Source organism: Gavia stellata, chromosome 8, assembly GCF_030936135.1.
Source record: "Gavia stellata isolate bGavSte3 chromosome 8, bGavSte3.hap2, whole genome shotgun sequence".
NCBI classification, from domain to species: Eukaryota; Metazoa; Chordata; class Aves; order Gaviiformes; family Gaviidae; genus Gavia; species Gavia stellata.
The window spans coordinates 2,579,631-2,599,782 of NC_082601.1; the positions used below are offsets into that span (position 1 = coordinate 2,579,631).

General features: G+C 41.0%; 1 protein-coding gene across 1 annotated transcript; it reads right to left on the reverse strand.

The window, feature by feature from the left end:
* Positions 1-1,498: 1,498 nt before the first annotated feature.
* TNFAIP6 (TNF alpha induced protein 6) lies at positions 1,499-14,788 on the reverse strand. Its single transcript, XM_009819256.2, has 6 exons — positions 14,653-14,788; positions 8,622-8,759; positions 7,119-7,280; positions 4,734-4,962; positions 3,619-3,659; positions 1,499-2,491 (listed from the first exon to the last, which is right to left on the reverse strand). Exons 1-6 carry the CDS (start codon positions 14,744-14,746, stop codon positions 2,328-2,330), a joined length of 828 nt encoding a protein of 275 aa, XP_009817558.1. The 5' UTR covers positions 14,747-14,788; the 3' UTR covers positions 1,499-2,327.
* Between the last annotated feature and the right edge of the window lie 5,364 nt (positions 14,789-20,152).

Below are 20,152 nucleotides of genomic sequence, written 5' to 3' on the forward strand. Positions count from 1 at the left end.
GCGCGGAGCGATGGATCGCTTCCCGCGCCTTGCGGGCACCGCCCCCCGGCGGGCACCGCCCCCCGCCGCCGATTGGTGGCGGCGGCCCGGGGGAGGGGCGCGCGAGGGGCTGTCTCTCACCTCAGGCGGCGCCGGGCGCGGAGGTCAGCGCTGTGCGCCGTCGGTCCGCCCGGAGGCCCTTTAATCCACAAACCATTTATTTCTGACTGGAAAATGATCTCTGGACCTCCCAGAGCTGCTCAGCGGGTACAGCTGAGCTCCAGCTCCACGGGAACTCGCCTGCGTAAGCCTGAAATTCCTTAGGACCCGAAGACGTGGGTCGGCGCTGTGAAACGTGTCGCCCCGCAGCCGTTTCCAGTTGGGTGTTTTTGATGGCCGTTTCACGGGGGGTCCCCGCGTAGGTGTGTCCCGCCTCGTGGTAGAGCCACTGAGAGGGGACGGGTGACGGGTTGACCAAGGTGTGAATTACATCAGGGCGTTTGTGGGCGTAACACGAAATGACGGCAGTGGCAGCAAATCTGAAGTGCGGAGAGACCCCTTTTCTCAGGGATAGACATAGGCCCGAGCAGTAACGCCAATGGCTGAGTCTGTCTTCCTTAGTCACCCGTGGGGCTTCATACTGGCGTTTGAGATGCTTAGCAGGAGTGCCTGTTCCGGAAAGAAACTCTTCCCCAAACGGCGTCACCCCTCTGGCTCCATGGGGTTTCCAGACAGGCGGATATTTCCTGTATACCCCTTGTTTCTGATCCATATCAGTTCAAGACCTGTTGCTTCTCAATTAAAGAAACAACAAAAAAAGACCCCAAACCAACAAAACCCCACCCTAGGTCATAAACAAAATGTTAACAGTTCTCTTCATGCATTTTCCTTATTATTAATAAACGCTTTTGCTGATCGTGGAGAACTGGAATGACATTTTATAACAGGAGGAGGTGAACAGGTTTATTCAGTTCACCAAGTGGCAGGATTAAAAAGCATCAGTAGATGTTAGATACAGCTTGGTCCCACTAAACCTAGCGATATGAACTTTGTTTCCTGGTGCCCACATGAAGCATGAATAAAGTATTGGAAACAACAGGGAGAGAAGCTGCAGTGCCAGCTGCAACATTGTTCTCCGGTACAGCCAGGAGGCAGGATAACATTCCCCGTGAAATTGCGACAATAAAACCTCAAAGATTAAATAAATTTAAAGAACAAAGAATTAGAATAAATAAAGCAAAGATGGGTCTGATTAGCTTAAGATCCTCCTCTTCTTGCGCAAAACTCTTTCTGAGGAATTCACAATGCTCCGAACAAAAAAATAATTCACAGGAAGATTTTCAGTGGGCATTAGACTTCAGCAGATCTGGGATCAAGAAAACATTCAGAGCAAAAGAAAGAAACTCTTAAAACTTATTTACTGCTTTAAATCAAGAAAAATGTTTCAAAGTCTGAAAAGTTCTCAAGAAATAAATATAATTCATTAGAACCTCAGGACACGATTAAAACAGAGGTAGCTTTAATGCTGCTTCAGACTGAGGAATTTAAACTGAAGTTAAAAACACATGGAGAATGACTTATGTTCATCAATTCAAAATAGTACAGTCTTCTTAAAACCCGTGTAAACAACATACAGCATCTCGACAGTATCTTCTGAACAGATTTGCTGGTACTCGGTTAGCAATTTCTTCTGATGCTTCATCTCACCAGTTTTATTATCATTACCAAGTCTTTCATTTGGTTCTTTACTAAGTGAAATCAGAGAAGTGAAAGGACTTGAACATCTCTTCTCTGGATGAGGAAACCCTGACAAAATTAATTGAGTAGTTTCTGATTTGTCTCGCAACAAAATTATGATGATAATATAATTGATTCCGTGCTGTTCATGCTGCTTCCCAGTCTTCTGACTTCAGACAATTACATGGGTGGCTGCTAGGCCATCCACAGGATGAATTTATGTATCTTAAAAATAAGCTTACTCGAAAGGAAAATAAGGATAGAACAGCATATTAAATTTAAAAATAATTGAAACGGTCACACAAAAAGTTTGTTCAAATGGTGCAAGAAATGAGGAGAAGGAGCAGTTTATATAGAAAAATAATTTTAAAATCTTTGGTAACAATGATTTCTTCAGGTTTTTACAGTACTTGTAATCTAAAAATAGCCTTCTATTATTCATGTAAGTATATTTTATAATTTATTTCCTAGTATACTTTCTTAACAAAACTTATATAAAAGCAGAAAATAAAAAGTCAGAAAGGTAGGAAGAAAATGTCTTATCTGAAGAAACAGATATCTGAATTGGGTTCTAAAACGTGTTTCTTAATAAGTGTATGTTGTTACTCTGCTCACATAATACCAAATTTTCCAGATAAGTAGTTTGTTTTTCCTTGGGATGTTGTATTCTTTCCATCACTTGACTTTGAAGGCATGTCCATAGTAATATATCTAATTTGAAAACCACCAGCAGTCACTGAGGCATCCGTCAAAAACTTCAAGGTCATAACATTGCCTGAGACAAGAAAAAGAAAAACAAAGGTTATGTTTTCGGGTGGCATAAAAATGTGGTATTTCAGAGTTATTTTTCAAGTGCTCTTTCTCGCTTGCTTCTTAGAGCTTTAGAGCAATCCACCTCGTCTGACTACTTCTGAGCTGTGGCCTGGGAGGATTACAGTTCCATTAGCCCCACGGAAAACCAGGCAGATTTTCATTAGTTTTCTTTGTTTGCAGAGCCCAGAGGTTGATAAAGTTTTGCTCTACCCAGTGCTTTCTGCAAAGCATTTCCTGTTCTTTAAAATGCTGCTCTGCTTCCCTCTGCCTGTGAAATGTCACACTCCGTGTGTGAGGCGCATCTGGCATAGAGCCTGACGAATCTCCAGGTGACACAGGGGCAAGGTTGCTACATCATTCTCCCACGAGTGTCATCTGTTCATCTCCACCAGGCCCATGTAAACTGGGAGATCGGGGATGGCACAATTCAACTTTTCTCTTCTCTTTCTGCTGATTACAGCTGTGGGGCTGGAGTGTGGTAACGTGAGTTTCTGCACAGACTATCCGTGGACTACCCCAGGGAACATGGCTACTTCCTTGCACAGGTAGCCCGCGTGACATCTGTGCTACAGCGACTTTGTGACGCTTGAGCAAAGAGAGGTACAAGCGGCTTTGATTTACATGTAACCAGACCCTGACCTGCTGTTTAAACATACACACGGAATAATGTCTATAACCGACTTTGGAACTGTTCTTGCAATCCTTGCTCTTGAAATGAGCAAAAGTGGTGCATGAAGACTGTGTGCATAGGCAGGGCTCAGTTACTGCTCACAGATCTGCTGCATAAAGGTGCCTGTGTGAAAACTCCTTAAGGTGCGTAGGTGTACTACCTCTCTAAGGCCAGCAGGATGCACCCTGCTTATCTTCTAACTGGAGATTTTTTTCTTTTACGTTTGTTTAGAAGTAACTGCATTGATGAAAGAGCATCCTGGCTGTTTTGAATAGCAGGTTATGACATGCTGGCTGTGAAGCACAGATTATGTCTGTGTCTTTGGACATCTTTACCATGTATTATTAGAAAGTAGGGACAAAAGATGATTTTGTCTGTTTTGTGGGTTTTTTTTACCATAAAGAGTGCACATATATTACCTGTGCTAATGATATCATCTGGCAACTCATCTCCACAAAACCTGGAAAAAAAATATAAATGGTCATGACTGAAGGACACAGCAAATATGCCATACCCCCGCTATACGGGGACCTACACTGACCGGTGGCTCTCAGGCTGTACTCTCCGTTTGAGCTGTGGCTGATGGGGCTAAACTGGTTATAGGTATTCAGTGTTTGTAATTCTCCTCTATATGTTAAAGCAGTTGCCTAAAGGATTTTTGTCATTATCTTATAGTAAGGCTTAGGGGAGGGAAAAATGCAGGAAACATTTTTCAATATATGCAGGAAGTAAATGATGCAAAACAAGAAAAAGAGCAATTTAACACGGCATTAAGGATAAGAACAATGGCCCAAGGCTAAGAAAGGAAGAACATTGTCAAGAAAATCATTTAAAATTATCTGTAAAGGCAAAACAAATGGGCTATATCCTTGCTTTGCTACACATGATTTGTAGAGAGGACGTGAAAAATGGCAGGAATTGGGAAGTGGTTTTTGTTACGTTTTCTGGTTTCTTTTTTGTTCTGGAAAATTGAGGTACTTCATACCAAAATATGACGGCTAAAGCACAAGCAAAAATGTGACATCGAAGAAAAGAAAGCAAGAATTAAGCAAAGAGGGAAACTAAATTTAGTAAGAGAGATTATATAGAACACTTGTTCTGTTCTGATTTTGTTAGAAAATATTTTTCTTCTGTAGCCAATAGTAACTTAAATTAAATATGTTCTTGCTAACAGTTTAACACCCCACCTCCCTCCTTTCAATTAAAGCAAATACAAAATACTGTTTGAGATTGCTCGGAGTTCTTCCTGTAAAATAATAGAGAATTAAAATAAGCAGCTAACAAAAAAGTCTTGCAGCTTTCTTTCATGTAATTTAACAAAGCAGAAAAGGGCAAAGCGCAATTTACTGAAGCTCTTTACAGCCCTGTGTTAATGGCAGTAAATTGCCAGGAAAGATAAGTCAGGTACTATTGCTTATGGGCATATCAGACGTGCTAATTGGATAAAGTAATACAGTATTCTTCTGAAGTAACCTTCTGGGGGAAAAAATTAAATAATTTGATAATTTGCATATTAAAGCTGGAATTGCTTTACCTGCCCACAAAGCCATTGATATCATCATAGCTATCATAGATTTCCAAGAAATCAGCCATACAAGCAGTATCGTCTTCAACATCAAACTCTAGAAACTGTAGATGAATACGTTGTCCATACTTTACTCTAATATGCCAGTAGCAAATTTGCTCATTTTCATACTCATTTGGGTAGCCTGGTGACTTAAAAACATGTTTTGAATCTGTGAAGACTCCACCACATTCTTTTCCTAAGAGAAAAATAAAAACATCAGAGTTTAAGTATTCATTCTGGATACGGCTATGGTTCAAATCTTTGTGCACTTTGACTCAGCAGATCTGTAGAAAATCACATAGGAACACTCAGCGTGATAGCACTTTTCATATATTTAAGCACTCAGCATTCACGAGAAATGTCAGTCATTCCTAGCTTTGGGAAGCAGATAGTTTGGAAACAAGAGGCATGATCCAAAACTCACTGAATTCAGAGGAAAAGCTTTCACTGACTTCAGTGGAGTTTGGACCAGAGCTAAGTGTTTTGTATAAAAGGCATATGGGGTTTCTGGCAATGTCAAACTGTAAGCTTTGCAGCTGTACTTGCAAGTCACCCTGGTGTTCAGTTTCATTCTTTCTTCTTCAAAAACCTCTTGAAAGTGTGTCTTCTAAAAAAAACCTTATAAAGGCTAGTGATCACATACATTGCATTGTATTCCTGTTATTGCTGCAGCTCTTCACTCCCTTTGGAATGTCTCCTTTGGGACGAAAAACACTCACTCCGGTTTGATTCAGTGGCCATTTGAATTGTACCAGCTCCCTGGCAGTGGCACCAACCAGTTGGGGGACTTCACACTGCCTGATTTTAGGATTTGTCATAATTCCCCAAGTTTAGACCTGAGGGAGAGGGAGGTGCTTTCTAAGGGTGGTTCAGGAGTTAGGAGCCTTAAGCTGGATAGCGTGATTAACCCTCTCAGTCTGTACATTGTCCACATGTCTTGTACTTTTCAGCTCCAGATTATTGCTAGGTTGGATGTACATTTCAAATATGCAAACAGTTCCCCAAGTTCCTCTTGACATCTTTAGCATCCCAGAGAAGAGCATAGGCTCAGTTCAATCAGAGATTTGTCCTTGTTCCCCCAGGCTACTTGTCTCCCACCTGCAAACAGACAACCCTTGCCAGGCTTTGTAGCAGACTGTCCATCAAGCGTGAATGCATACCCTTTTAATGGGGGAGACTCAAGGCGTCTGCTGAGCGTTGGCAGTTCTGGTTTCCTTTTGTCCTCTAACCAAACAGTGCATTTGGAAAGTAACTACCTCTCAGCCCTGAGGAGATGGCTGACAACAGAGAAAGTAGGGCTGACAGTTTACATGTGGTAATAATGAATGCAGTAGTCACTCTTGCAGTTCTCTTTGTATGCTGAACATCTGTGAATGTCCCCCACCCCACAGAGCTATTTGATGAACAACTGCCCCGCTAACATAAACAAGCTCAAGCCCTGTGAGCACAAACAAAATGTGCACAGCTGTACAGACGTCATGGACAACTCCAAGTTCTGGCTCTGCCAGGCAGGGTAGTACACTTGGAGTAGTAGGAGAGCCAAGTGGTGCACAAAGTTAAGCTTTGCTTTTCTAATTGGTGCCTACTTTTTCTGTCTTCCCTGCTATATCAAGTGACACCAAGCTAAACTGAAACAGCGGCCATGTCAATATTTCAGTCATCTGCAGTGTAGTGAATGGAGGGGTACGGAGAGATGTCCCGTATCTGGTGAAGTCTTGTCGTTCATGTTTGAACCACGTCTCCAGATCTGCTTTGGAGATCCACTTTTCTCCATCTAGTTACACATGCATGTGCGTACACACACACAAGACACTGCTGGAAGCTGGATCTGTCAGGTGTTTCAGTCCCAGACACGGCATACATTCTCAAAAGTTGTTCTATCTCAGGCACAAGAAAGAATAAGGTTAACACTAAATTTAGCCTGTTTACAGGCAAAATATCGGGAAAATGGTTCCCATGTTGAACACCTCAGATTAGTTATTTAAATGAAATTGTAGGCTAAATGTAAACAGTCTTATACAAAACAAGATATTTGCACATCACATTGGAAATATTACTTACCTTTTTAATCAACAACAGCATAACATTACATTTTTAGTTTCTGAAAGGTCTTTGCTTAGGCCCAGTTATATATGGTACAATGCAGTGCAGAGACACTGAGCTCTGAGCAGCTATAGGTAACAGCAGCTATAGGTAACAGCCGAGGGGGCTTGGTGCAAGGCTGCAAATAAATTTGTATTTATGGTATTGAAGCTAACTCATGCAGAGCCTGGCTGACTTTGTGCAGCCAGATAGCGTGGCATGTAGTCATAATCTTAGACCTGGAGAGCAACGAGTTGTTTTTAAACACACCGTTAGGGTTGTAGCAGTAAGCATCCCATCTCTCGCTTCTGTTGAGGCGAATCCCGTAATCAACGATACCAGTTTTTCCAAAGCCACAGTTGGCTCCAGCTTTTACTATGGGATAACCAACTCTGCCCTTTGCCATCCAGCCAGCAGCACACACATGGAAACCTGCAACAGGGAGAAAATGAGACACGGATGTGAGAAATCAATCCTAGGCAAGAAACACTGCTTTTTATTCAAACGAGTGAAGTCTTACTCAAGCTGATCAATGACTTGGGTGTAATTGGCCTAATAGAAATTGAACTACAGGGAAGAACAGTACTTTGAGAGGATAATTTTAAACACAGAATATAAAATTGCATTGTGTTCTCCACAATATGATTATTGGTTCTTCATTTGAAAACAAAAATCAAATGCAGATGGATGATATAGTTTCCCAGGTAGTGAGTTTTAAGAGCTGTCCCAGCATTTGTAACCAAATTATATATTGGATGAGTTATGTGTGTTCTTTGTTTCCCTTTTGAAATCATACAAATTTACTCAATCATCTCTCAAGAGTTTGCAGCATTAAGTTCTGAGAGTGAATAAAATACTACATACAAAAGACAGCTAAGAAAACAAAGTATTTACTTAGAGTACTTTCAATTTAAATTTAAATACCTGAAACACCTCAAGTATTTCTTGCTAAACAAAAAGATCCTGTTAATGCATTTTGTGGCTGAGAACTTAAAAACAATAGCCAAAGAATGCAATGTTATTCACTGTCTGGTAGAGACCAACTCAATGTTTTCACCCAGACGAACTGGAACATATTTGTGGCATCCTAGGACTATGAGCTACTCAGAAGAGACAAAAGTACCCTTTTTACATGTGTGCTGGTGCTGAGAGCCAGCTTCTGACTCAACGGCGTAGCCTGCAAATTTCTCAAGCGGAGGCTTTTTTTCATTGTTTTCCTAATGCTCTGAATGAATTAATAATTTCTTATTAGGAATCAAATAGAAATACAGTAGAGCTCTCACTCAGCTCCACTTTCCACTCCAAACACACCACTCACTCTCTCGGAGCAAATATGGCAGGAATAAACATTATGAAAACACCCTGACTGGCGATACAAAAAGCAGCAATGCACATTTACTATAGAAGCTCCCTGGGGATGAACGCCTTCCTCTGCAGGCCCCAGCAGCACCCAGGTTCTGTAGCTGGGGAGGTACCGTTGCTTCCCAGCTCAGCCAGATGGCTGTCCGCTGGGTGTTGCTGGTTCCGGGACTGTTCTGCGCGCAGAGCTCGGGGGAATGCGTAGCACTGCGTGCAGGTGTTATCCCTGACAGCTCTGTAGGTAGCGCAGTCATGCTCTGTTACTGAGGGGGGAAATTGCGCGTGACTTGGGCAAAAATCCAAGGAGTTTACAAGTCTCTCAGTCCCAGAGTTCATAATGTTCATGAAAATACAAGACTGGCAATGTTATGAATGAGCGATGTGAAAAGCAAACAGCTATGATTTTTTTCAAACCTATTTTTCTTGCCGCCTCCAGCTGCTGATACGTGGCTAGATGTCCTCCCTCGTATTCACAGACTGCTTTTGCTTCCGCATAGGTGAGCTGGTACTTCCCAGAGCGTGACTCCCTGTGATACACTCCCGCTGCTCGTTCTGTGGGACCAAAGCAATAAGTGATCTCAGTATGGCGTCCCAGCTGGCCCACCTTCTGGGGTGCCCTCACCGCCTCCAGCAGTTTCCCCAGGACCTGCACTTCAGGCTACTGTCCAGGTGAGAAGAGAAACAAAATGTTCAGCTAGCAGCTGTGCCACTTGGAAAGGGTCAGGAAAATATGTCCCTCCCAACCCAAAGGCATGTTTTTGCAACCCAAAGGTGTGTTTTTGTTTGGGAGAAGTTTTAAACAACAGAGCTAGTCAGAGCTTGGTGAGTTTTTGAACAACAGAAAATCAACAAATGCAGGGAAGGACTCCCCTAGGACTACTCAGAAGGCAGTAGTTATGGGAACGATCGGCTGGTGTCGGCATCACTAGTTCCGTCTATCCTGACTCAGGGGAAGCTCCTTCTGGATTACTATCACAGCATACTTTTGGATGTAACTTTAAGTGCATTTGTAAGATGAATCAGAGCTTTGTTTTGACTCTCCAGAGAAGTTAAATCAGAGCTACTTGGATAGAGGAGAGGCAGAAATTGAAGGGAATAATAATGTGAAGTAAAAATATCTGAGCTTGTGTCACAAAGGGCAGAACCAGAACAATTGCTGGCTGACATTTTTGCTGCACAGAAAATTAATACACTTTCTTAATTATTTTTTTCTTTGCTGTTGCAAGTACAATATAAAGCAGCTTTCCAGGGAATCCTAGAAACTGTCAATACTACTACAAGTTTTATAATCTTTTCATGTTGCACTTGTCTGATGCCATATGTACGGAAATCTGTCTCAGAACCAATCTGCATATCTAATCTGAACGGCGTTTTGTTTAGATCTTTCTTATATTTAGTATAATCTGAGAGAAATGGCTGTCGGTAGCTATCTCTACTCAACAAGACTGAAAAAAGACGCAAAACAGGAAGCATGTTTTACAGTAGTTCTTTGTACCATGGGAAAAAAAGAATGTCTTTTCTAGGGACATACTTAGAGTCAGTAGTTTTGGCTAGGCTGGGGTATTTTTTCAAAAAACATGGTCACCGCTGAATTGTGGTTAGCAATGGTGAGATCCCTTATTAGATACAGAATGACGTTTGCCAATGTAGTTTTTGGACCCACAGTCACTGGCCTCATGCCCGGTGAAGTAAATGATATTGCTGACAATAGTCTCAGAAGACTGAGAGCTGCTTTCTGTAACATCGCTTGGGAATATCACTGGCATGGGCACGGGGTAACATACATTCTGTGGAAAAATCTTTCCGAAGGAGCCAGTTCCATTGCAAAGAAGAGTCACAACAACTAACAGCTGTGGAATAATGGTATGCTATATTAAAAAAAATCTATTTTAATTAAAAATTTATTCATGGGAAGTATTACTTTTCATTCACTCAGTAGTCTATCATGTCTAACCTGATAAATCCACTCACTGCTTCTTTACAGTATGATTGTATTGGATTCAGTGTGCATGAATTGAAAAACTGAGTACTACAGAAAACATCACACCATTTAGCCTCACTGCACACTCAGGGGACAGCCTGGAATTGACATTATTGATCCCTGCAGCTCACGAGGAAGTGAACTGAAAGGTGAATTGAAAAACACAGACTGTAGTCCTTGGGATTAGCTGAGCTGCCTCACCTACACCGAGTCAAAGAGTAAGGGACAGCTGAATTCTAAGGTTTGTCACCTTTGCAAAGGTGACCAGGCACAGCCAAAGCAAGAGCAGTCTTCAAGCTTATTGTCTGATGCTTCCTGGTAAAAGCCCCCATTGCTCTGACAGCCACTTTTGCAAGACCCACCCTGTTCCTTCCCTGGAACTGCTGCTGGATGTACCACCAGGGATTCAGGGGGAATCACTGCTGCTCGGACTCATCACTCTTGGAGCTGACAGCAAAAACTTCCCATTTTTAGTTGTTCCCCTGATTTTTTCACCTGGCAATATTGTTTTCAAATCTTACCCCTCAAAAGGTATCTAACCCTGCTTATTGATGCTAAGATGTCACTGTGGACAGGCATCATGTTTTCCAGAATATTGCTGGAAAGATCTGCTCTTCACAATTTCTGCAAGGGCTGCTCTACCAACAGCAGCACCACTGAGTCTTCATGCAATATCTTGGCGTTACCCTGCTGAGAGCAACCACCAATCTGTTACTCCTTTGTAACATGACAAAAGTAGCCTTTGGAAAGATAGACCACACACATGTACTCCACCAAGCTTGGAGATTTGACGCTGGCTCGGTATGTCACAGTTTAATGATACGGTATTCCCTAAAAGTATATCCTAATTAACTGATCAGATCTTTCACTGGCATTTTTTCCCCTCCCTCTTAGTTACCTTAGGGACTGTGCAGAAAGATCAACTGCATCAGCAAAACCAGACCTAGGTCAAAGCATTGTACTTATAAACTATTAATATACATTTACATATTTTTGTATCTGTATATGTCTATACATATATACACATATTCACAGACATACATGAACACACACACACACGCACGAATTACTATTAGTCTTTACGGAGGCGATATCATGGCCGTGTAGATAAACCCACATGAAATTTTGTTTTTACTTGCAAGCACAAGCGCACGCCTACCACTGTAAATGCGTGCTGTTCATACACCACGGGGCCAGCACTACCGAGCAGGACGCGTCCCGGCCTCAGATGGGCATCTTCTCTGACAGGGGATTCTGCTTGAAGGCTGCTTTCTTTATCTGACCTGCCTGAAATCTCCTCCTCCTGGACAACAGGGAGAACGTTTAGCAAAATTCTGTCTATCTTTGCCTGAAAACCTATATATTGGGACTGTTCTCTTAGGGATTTCTCCACCCACTTTTCTTCTTTGGTTCTTATTCAAAAGGTCATGGGTTACATGGCTGAGAGGACATGTTTCTTCCAACTCACGTTTCTTAAAATCTCTCCTTGAGTCCAGAGACAGCAGGATCCTGCAAGGACAGTGACCCTCTACTCACCCACAGCAGTAGGAGAGGGTAAAATGTAGCCAATCTCTTCTGCACAAACACAACAAGCATGAAATTTGGCCTAATAAAGTACCCTCAATATGCATGACAGAAATACTAAATGCTAAATAAAAAGAAATATTTAACTTTTAAGCAGCAGATGGCCATGCAGAGTTACTGGCACGGGCCTCTGCTACTGCGCACGGTCATACTCAGAGTACTCCACCAAATGGGGTAGGTATGGCCCCTAAACTGCACTGACACACAGTGTGTGAACGAGGATGAAATTCTGAACACAGAGGGTCCAGCAGCTCTCCTGGGAAACCTACATTGTGGCACTAAGAACTGGCACTCAAATAAGTGTATGGGCATATTTGGGCAAGACTGCTCCAATCCTCTCATCAGTTTACAATAAGCCTTTGGTTATAATGTGCTTGTTGTCAAAAATGAGCAACAATAAAATTCCATTCACACAAGAAAGACATTAACAGGCAGGTGATAACGGTCAGCTGCAGCAAGACTGCCTGCTTACCGAGGAAACAAAAGATGTTTTGTAACAAGAAAAATGGTAAAAGACGTGAGCATTTCTAGACTGCCAGTAATTCAAGATTTTATATTTGTGCTAATGATTTGTTGAGGAGGAAAGGTAAAATGGAAAACTCCCTTCATTTTCAATTTGGTCTTGAAAGTGTTTTATCAGAAGAGGAGATAAGCAAAGCTCAGATGTCACTGCACATTCCTAGGTTTTATTCAGGGGAGGGGGTCTTGCTTTAAGGCTCGTGCATAGTGAGTATGAGATTGGGGTTACTTGTTTTACTGTTCAAGTTACACTTTTTTTTTTAAATACAAAGATGCATAAATTGGATGGCTGTGATTTTGTCAGTTTTTTCTTCATTTATATATAATGTCATTGAATTTCACTAGTAATTCAATTAACTGCATTTTGAGGCTTGTTTCAATAACTTCATTGCTGTAGTTACACTAGATGGTGCATTTCTAAAGGAGCTTCAACAGAGTCCTGGAGATAAGAAAGCAGAGTGGTTATTTCAAAATTGCACACTGTGCTTCCAGATTTTGCGTGCGTTTGTTTATTTAGAGCAAGTCATCAGTTTTTACCCCATGGTTTATTTTTATTTACTCTCATGGTAAATGCTAAAAGTGTAGCAAAACACAATTTTATTATGCATTCCAGTTAACACTCTGTTTCTTCATTTCAAAGAATTAGAAAATTTTTTCTTCAAATTGACTTCAATTCATAAAACTGCTTAAATGATCACTGTTATCACAAATTTACATTTATGTAGTAGAAGCCCCTAAAGGCTACACCAGGGTGGCTGGTTGCAGCAGTCATGTGGATGTGCCAATATTTGCAAATAAAACACCCAGAACCCGTTCTCTGGCCATGAGTGCAAGTGGCATGGTGTGTGCCTGAGCTCTCTTCCCTGTCATCAGGGTGGTCGCATCCAGGGACAGTCCATGGTCTGGTTCTCCCTGGTGCCACACACTTTAGAAGACCACTGGCTGTCTGAAGACAAAACTGTGCCAGGGCACGTGAAAATGGTTAAACCACAGACAGGACCTGTGCATGGCCATGTGCTGTTCACTTGTGCAGGGACAGCCTGTACAGGCTACAGAAAAACCAGGGCCTGACGCAGCAAGCCCCTTTGCTCATTGCTCTGACCACATCCCTTCTGTATGAGAAAACCCATCACAGCCTGTATCGAATACAACTTCTCTGTCCCTACTATCAGGGCTTAACACAGCCTCAGTCCTACTTATCTTCTATGTCTCCTTACTGTTATTCCAGCCAAGAAAACAAGCTTTGCTTGTTTCTCACACAAACCTCTTCTCTGTCATCCTTTTTTTGAATAGCAGCCACCTGAGGTGGTGCATGAAGCTGCCAAGCTGTCCTGCCTTGGAGCTCTCCCCCACCTAAGCACCTTCAGCAACTATGGGACACAGCAGGCATGTTCCAAGTTTAGAAGGAAAGACAAGTCATTAAAAATTCGCGGTCAAATGGAAAACAATATAGATCACTTCTCCTTCTCATTTATGTTCCTGTTAGTTTACATGGCCCTCTGAGAAGGGACTGGAGTCATGTGGTTGCTGCACCAGCTAATAAAGCGTGGCCCCAATCCCTCATGAAACATCTGAGCACAACAGAAACGTGTACCGGATACAGGAATTCCTTAAAAACCTTAAAGAAATACACAACATTCTAGAGAACGTAAAGGAGTTTGTAAGTATTTGTCCATAAAACAGAGCACTCGGTGCATGTTTTTGTTTTGGCATCCTTTATGTGACTATATTCTGAATATGTTTTTCTGTTGTATTGGATAATTATAAAGATCTATAAAAGAACTCCAGGAGCTATTTAAACCCACTTGAGGTATAAGAGACTATTCCCACAGCATTTTCTATAGCCCTTTTGAAATCTTCTTTCCACTGTTTAATGATGTGAACAAACCAATGGCCAAAATATGTACATTTCTGTACTTTCCTAGAAACCTAGGAAATATTATCGCTATTATTTCCAGATCATTTAGTTTCATATGTAGGACCCCAGGCATTTGAAGTATGTTCATGCAGAAAGTAATTCATTCCTTTGGCAAATGTTTCTTTTCATACTCGTTTTCTTTCATTAGAAGCAACTGTTATTTAACGCTGTTTTCACTTTACCTCATGCTGTAGGAAAATACATTCAGGTGAAATATTCCATAACTACTTTTTCCTGCACTTCAGCGAAATAGTAAAAATAGTAAACTCATACGGACAAAACTCACACTCACTACTTGGATAAAATGATCACCAGTTTGAATGCAGGATTTTGCTAGTATTAATGCATGGCTCAGTTTTGTATTGCTAGGTGCTCATCTTTATACTGTTACACAAACATAGTGACTTTTGCAGCAAAACATTCATGATTAAATTATTTCTTACCTAACCAAATAGAGTTATGCAGCACTCCGTCCTTGAATCCCCATGCTTGAGCCTTGTCCCACAGCAGGGCAGAAAACAAAATTAGAGCAATCATCTCTTCCGAACTATTAGGCTGTAAATATTCCCTGTTAAAACACTCAGGGTAACCTCTGCTAGCAGCTGGCTAGATCCTATTGGAACATCTGGTAGCCAGATCTTAAATAGTGCTTTCAGCTGTGAGGTCAGCAAGCCTGCTCCAATTGTGCTTGCTGTAGTATTATTACACAATTAAATGCGATGTCTGCAGTCGTCCATGTGACTCACTTTTGGCTCTCTTGATTCCCAGTGTGTCCAAGAAACCATTCTATCCCTCACTACTGCAGCACACATGAACACTTTTCAAGCCAAAGTCTGTTCATTCTTCAGCAATCACTGTCTTGAAATTCCATAAAACAGTAAAACTAATAACCAGTCTATCTGCTCATAGTGTTTCTAGTCACACTATTTACAGGACTGAAGAGAATCACACATACTACCTCTCATTCTCATTTGAACATTCTGTTCTTTCGTATATAATTTGGATTTAATTTCACAGTAACCTAATCAATGAAAAAATGTAAGGACAGTATTTTGCATTGGCTATTTGAATTCAGTTTCCCTACATGGAATCTGTAATTGCAAGTCAAACTCCCAGATCAGCATAAAACTGCAAGTGTCAAAAACAGATGCTCTTTGTTCTGCAAGTGGGAAATACAGCTAAAATCTTCCCTTCCAAACCACAGTTTAAAATCTGATTCATAGCGTGACAGCTGTCTGCTTGTCTTCCCTTCTGGCTGAGGGTGAATACTGCAGCTGCTCCTTGTGGATGAGTGGGAGAGGAGAAAGGGGGAAAGATGAGAGTATGGAAAATGGTCTGGTGCTCCACGCTCCTGAGCAGCCGCTGGAAGACTCTGCTCTCCAGTTCTGATAACATTCGCAACTTCTGAGTCAGGAGCTATAGAAAAAGATGTGCTCATGGCCATGAACACAATCAAATTAAAATAGATGAAAAGGAAAGGGTGGAGGACTCTGTGCCTACGCGAAAACATTTTACATAGATGACTGTTGTACCAATGAGGAAGATATTCTTCATCATTCCAGTCTTAACCTAAAGTGATGAATGCCTAGCTACATTGTATACACAGACACACGCACGTATTCCCCCCACCTACAACTTGGGCACACGCTGAAGGGGAAAGCTGTAGGGAAACCGAGTTGAGAGCGTGCCTTTCCCCTGCCTCAGAGTAGCAAGGCACCTTCCACCAAATTACCAATGTCTTGACCTGTCACTCTTCAGCACTCGCTGATGAAAGCAAACCCATTCTTCCAATAAAGTTCACCTACATGTACATTCTTGCTGTGCACACCCTTGCCTTACCCATTCGAGTTTCAACCTTCGGTGTGCAGCCGGAGGTGTGCAATGCATGTACATCTTCTCGCTCCTGACAAAGCTCATTTGCACTCTGATGTCAAGGCCTGGCACTGGGACTTCCCACTCAGGGATCCCAGAAAGCTGCTGACAGCCCGCTGGCTCCCTCTGACCAGCCTGGGACTTTCAGGGCTTTGTGGCTTATTGTCCTCTTTCCTGCCATGCTAGTGAGCTACCACAGAGCGAGATGCTGGGACCAGGGATACTGCCTGCCAGTTTGTTCACCAGTCTCTACCACACTGATCATCCCACTGCTTGTCCCACCGCACGTTACAGCTCCTCTGTCAGCAAAAAAAAGAAAGCACTCCAGAGACTTGTTGCACTGCATAGAGGTAGGAGCTCTACTCTGTTTCTTCTTTCTAGATTTGAGGATTGGTGCTTTATTTGTACTTGTTTTCTACTTTAATGCCCAACAGGTAAGAGTGCAAGCTTTTTGAATGAGACCTAATTCAACATTATTCTGTGAAAGCATATTGGTAGAAGTCTGTTGCTTTCTAAACATCAATATCCAAGACATGTATCTGAGGTTACTTGGGATATGAGTTGTGAAGATGGCAGTATAAACTTTTGGGGTGGTGGTGAATGGAAGAGACAGTGCTGAGTGCTTTGCTCTGGAGCATACATTTCTCAGTAGCTGAAGGAGACTGGCACTTAGACTTTGCCGGCTGGGAGTTGTGACATATTCATGGTAACTCTGGGAACCTAGAAACAATGAAGAGGCATGAGGGAAGGAATAGAAACCAAAGGAAAGTGAAAATTCAACAGCAATATCATTCACTGGTAACCTAAAAAGACAAATTACTGATTCAGATGAAGCGAATCGTCTCGGACTGACGCTAAGATTTCTCCTTCTGAAAGAAGTACAATGTGGATGTCTTTCTCTGCACAGGACACCTTTTCTCTCTGCCACTCCATGCAAATTCCTCTTGATGATATTGCAACGTGAGTTGATAGCCTAATGATCTTATACCAGAGCCAGATGTCTAAGCAACAGGGAATCGTTGTGTTCTGTGGTAGGTGGGTGCCAATCCCACAAGATCACAAAAATGTGTTAATATTGACTAACTCATAAAAGCAAGCAGTGCATACCAAATTGGAGAGAATTTGTAATAGACTACCATGCTGAAATTCTTGAGAAAAACACTCATGCAATAATGAATAAAAAAATATTTTTTACTGAAGTTAACTGTTAATGTGAAAGGCCTCAGTTAGAAAAAGCAACTTAATAAAATAAAGGATGTAAAGTAACAAACAGTTTAAATAATGACAGTATCTGACAGCATCTCTCTTGATTTATACAAGATCTAATGTTTGAATGAGTATGTTCATTCAATATGGAGGAACTATAAGTCCAAAGAAATACAGTGACTTATGAATCATAGAATCACAGAATAAATGAGGCTGTAAGGGATCATGACAGGTCATCCAGTCTTGAAGCCAGGATTTGGAAGTCCATCATAATATCCTCTGAACAATCCCTCAAATGAATAAACTTCATCTTTGTTGGACAGTAACAAAAGCTCTACAGGGTTCAGTACATGTTTTATAGTGAAGAGTCATCGGGTATGGTGAATATTTTGATACCTGGGGCAACAACCTAATCTTTGCTATTGTGTTGCATTAACAGTAGACATATGCTCCAGATTCAGCCTAGGCATAAGTCTGTGCAACTTGCAGTGTCAATAAAGTAACACATTCAGTCCTATACATCTGACTCCCAAGTGAGCTGGAAAGGAAGGTTTTCATCTGCAAATGCTAGCAGAACCTCTCACCAACAAGAACATATTCCATAGCTGTACGTGGGCACTTTGAGACATTCATCTGACAGTATTTTCTTAAGTTTTCTTCCAAGTTTGCCACATTTAAATATATCCCAGACAAATCTTTTTTTTTTTTTGGGGGGGGGAAGGGAGGCTTTCCTTAACTCTTTCCATACATACATGTATTAAGAAATACTGTTTGAAAGTCATTCCATGGTTTTGACTAGCGTTCGAAGTGAACACCTAACTTGGTAGTTCTCAAACTGTGGTGTGAAGCCCACAGCAATGTAAAACTATTTGCAATGACAGAGAGAAAAAACAATCCAGTAGCTTAATGGACGAACCACTGAGGATGAAGGAATTTTTAAAAAATAACAGTAGTATATATGGGTCATGAATCTCTTTTGCATTAATTTAAATATTAAGCACCTGAACTTTTAATTTGTCTTCTATTTATAAATGAATTAAAACTGTGAAAATATTTATAGCTTTTGTATTCTAAGATTCATACATTACTATCAGTGATATAGAATATATTACAATTATCTGGTTCATAGCTTTGAGAATGATACCAAGAATGATGTACTTAAATGGAAAGGCATGCAGTGAAAGGCCTTTAATTGGGAGTTTTTTTGCAAGAAACTGTAATCTCATTCAGAAGCAATTACTTGCTGGAAAGTGTAGGAAAAAGGAGTGCAGGGAAAATGATAGTGAAACAACTAAAGCTATGTTTTTCTTACAAGAAAAAACTAAAATAGCTGATGTGAAAGTGGGGAATCTGACTACACTAACTGAATTTACATTGTGGGAAACCTGAGAATGGAAGAAGAGCTAAAGAAAGGAAAAAGTTAGCCCAACAGCAATATCATCCCATCCCATCCCATCCCATCCCATCCCATCCCATCCTGAGTTAAATTTAGGCTGAAAAGCAGAAAACAATTTCAAACCATAAGCCCAGAGAAGTTTTAGAACAGCCAAACCAACAGAACACCGAACTTATTCTGAGATGATATTTGAGGAGGAACTTGGATTTGATATTCTTTGAAAGAAGGCCACTTCCAGTGCTATCTTATTTTAAACCAATTTTACGTTATTTTAAACTTCTTTTTTTTTTCATGAACTGAGCTGTCAAGGTACAAGTTGAAGGATTGTCCCCCATTCCAGGACCTCCGTGGAGACTTAAGAACCATCAGATCCCAACCATATGCCACATGGCAGAAATAACGACACTGGAATTATTCCTGGCAGATACTTGTGTAGCCTGTTCTTATGAACCTGCAGTGGTGGCACCTTCCACAGCCTCCTGGTGCTTAACTCTTCCTAACATTTTAAATACCTTCCTTAACCAAAACATCTTGTATTAACTAAAATCTTTCCTGCTGCAACTTTAGCTCTTTCTTGTTTTTTTGCTTCAGCAGACTAAAGTAACAGATTCTTTACTGCCTCTTTGTAGCAGGAAACTTATGTTACAACAGTTACTCTCTCTTGCTTCAGGTCTCTCCTTAAAAATAAACAGGCTGTTCTTTTCATCTTTCCTGTAGGTCATATTTTCTAGACTCTTGATCCTTCTTGTTCCTCTCCCCTGTACTGTTTCCAGGTGGCCTGCATCTTTCTTGACGTGTCATGCCAAAACTAAACATAGTACTCCAACAAAAGATTCTGCAGTGTCAGATAGCGCAGAATTGTGTCATATATTTTCCAGATGACATTTCGGTTTATACAAAATCGTAGCTTGACCTTTGCTGTTAGTGAGATTCCCTTTTAAAATAACAAGTCAGGTTTTAAAAATACCTATTTCATTTAAAATGCCTTTGACAAGAAGATGCTTTAAGTATGAAAATGCATCCGAAATGAAAGAAATGAATGAGATTTGGTAGGCCTACCTGAATGTATTTACTTGCTTTTCCAATCTCTCTTTTCTTGTATGCTTTCTGTTTCAGTGAAAGCTGAAAAGTGGTGTGTTGTGGAAAAGAGTTGATGAAACTCTTACATTTATGTTTTGGACAAGTGAGAAACTCACTTCCCGATGAATTTACAAAACAGGTTTTCTAAATTGTCGCACATTTGTTGTGCTTAAAGGAAAGACAGAAGGACTTTCTAATCAAATTTCCTAACTTTTTCTGTTCCTTATATGCTTCAGATGATGCAATTTTAGAAGAATTTTATAAAGTGAGAACTTATTTGGCCAATGATTTTACTATTTATTGTCACAGTGTTAAGTTAACCTTTCATAGAGTATTTTGTCTTACAACTAAATATTTTAAAACTTACTCTCCTTTGTCTTATAGTCTAA

Coding starts and splice junctions, on each gene's coding strand:
- TNFAIP6 (XM_009819256.2), bottom strand. CDS start 14,746: ATGATTGCTCTAATTTTGTTTTCTGCCCTGCTGTGGGACAAGGCTCAA. Junction 8,760..14,652: donor GCATAACTCTATTTGGTTAG/GTAAGAAATAAT, acceptor TTGGTCCCACAG/AACGAGCAGCGGGAGTGTAT. Junction 7,281..8,621: donor GGAGGCGGCAAGAAAAATAG/GTTTGAAAAAAA, acceptor TCCCTGTTGCAG/GTTTCCATGTGTGTGCTGCT.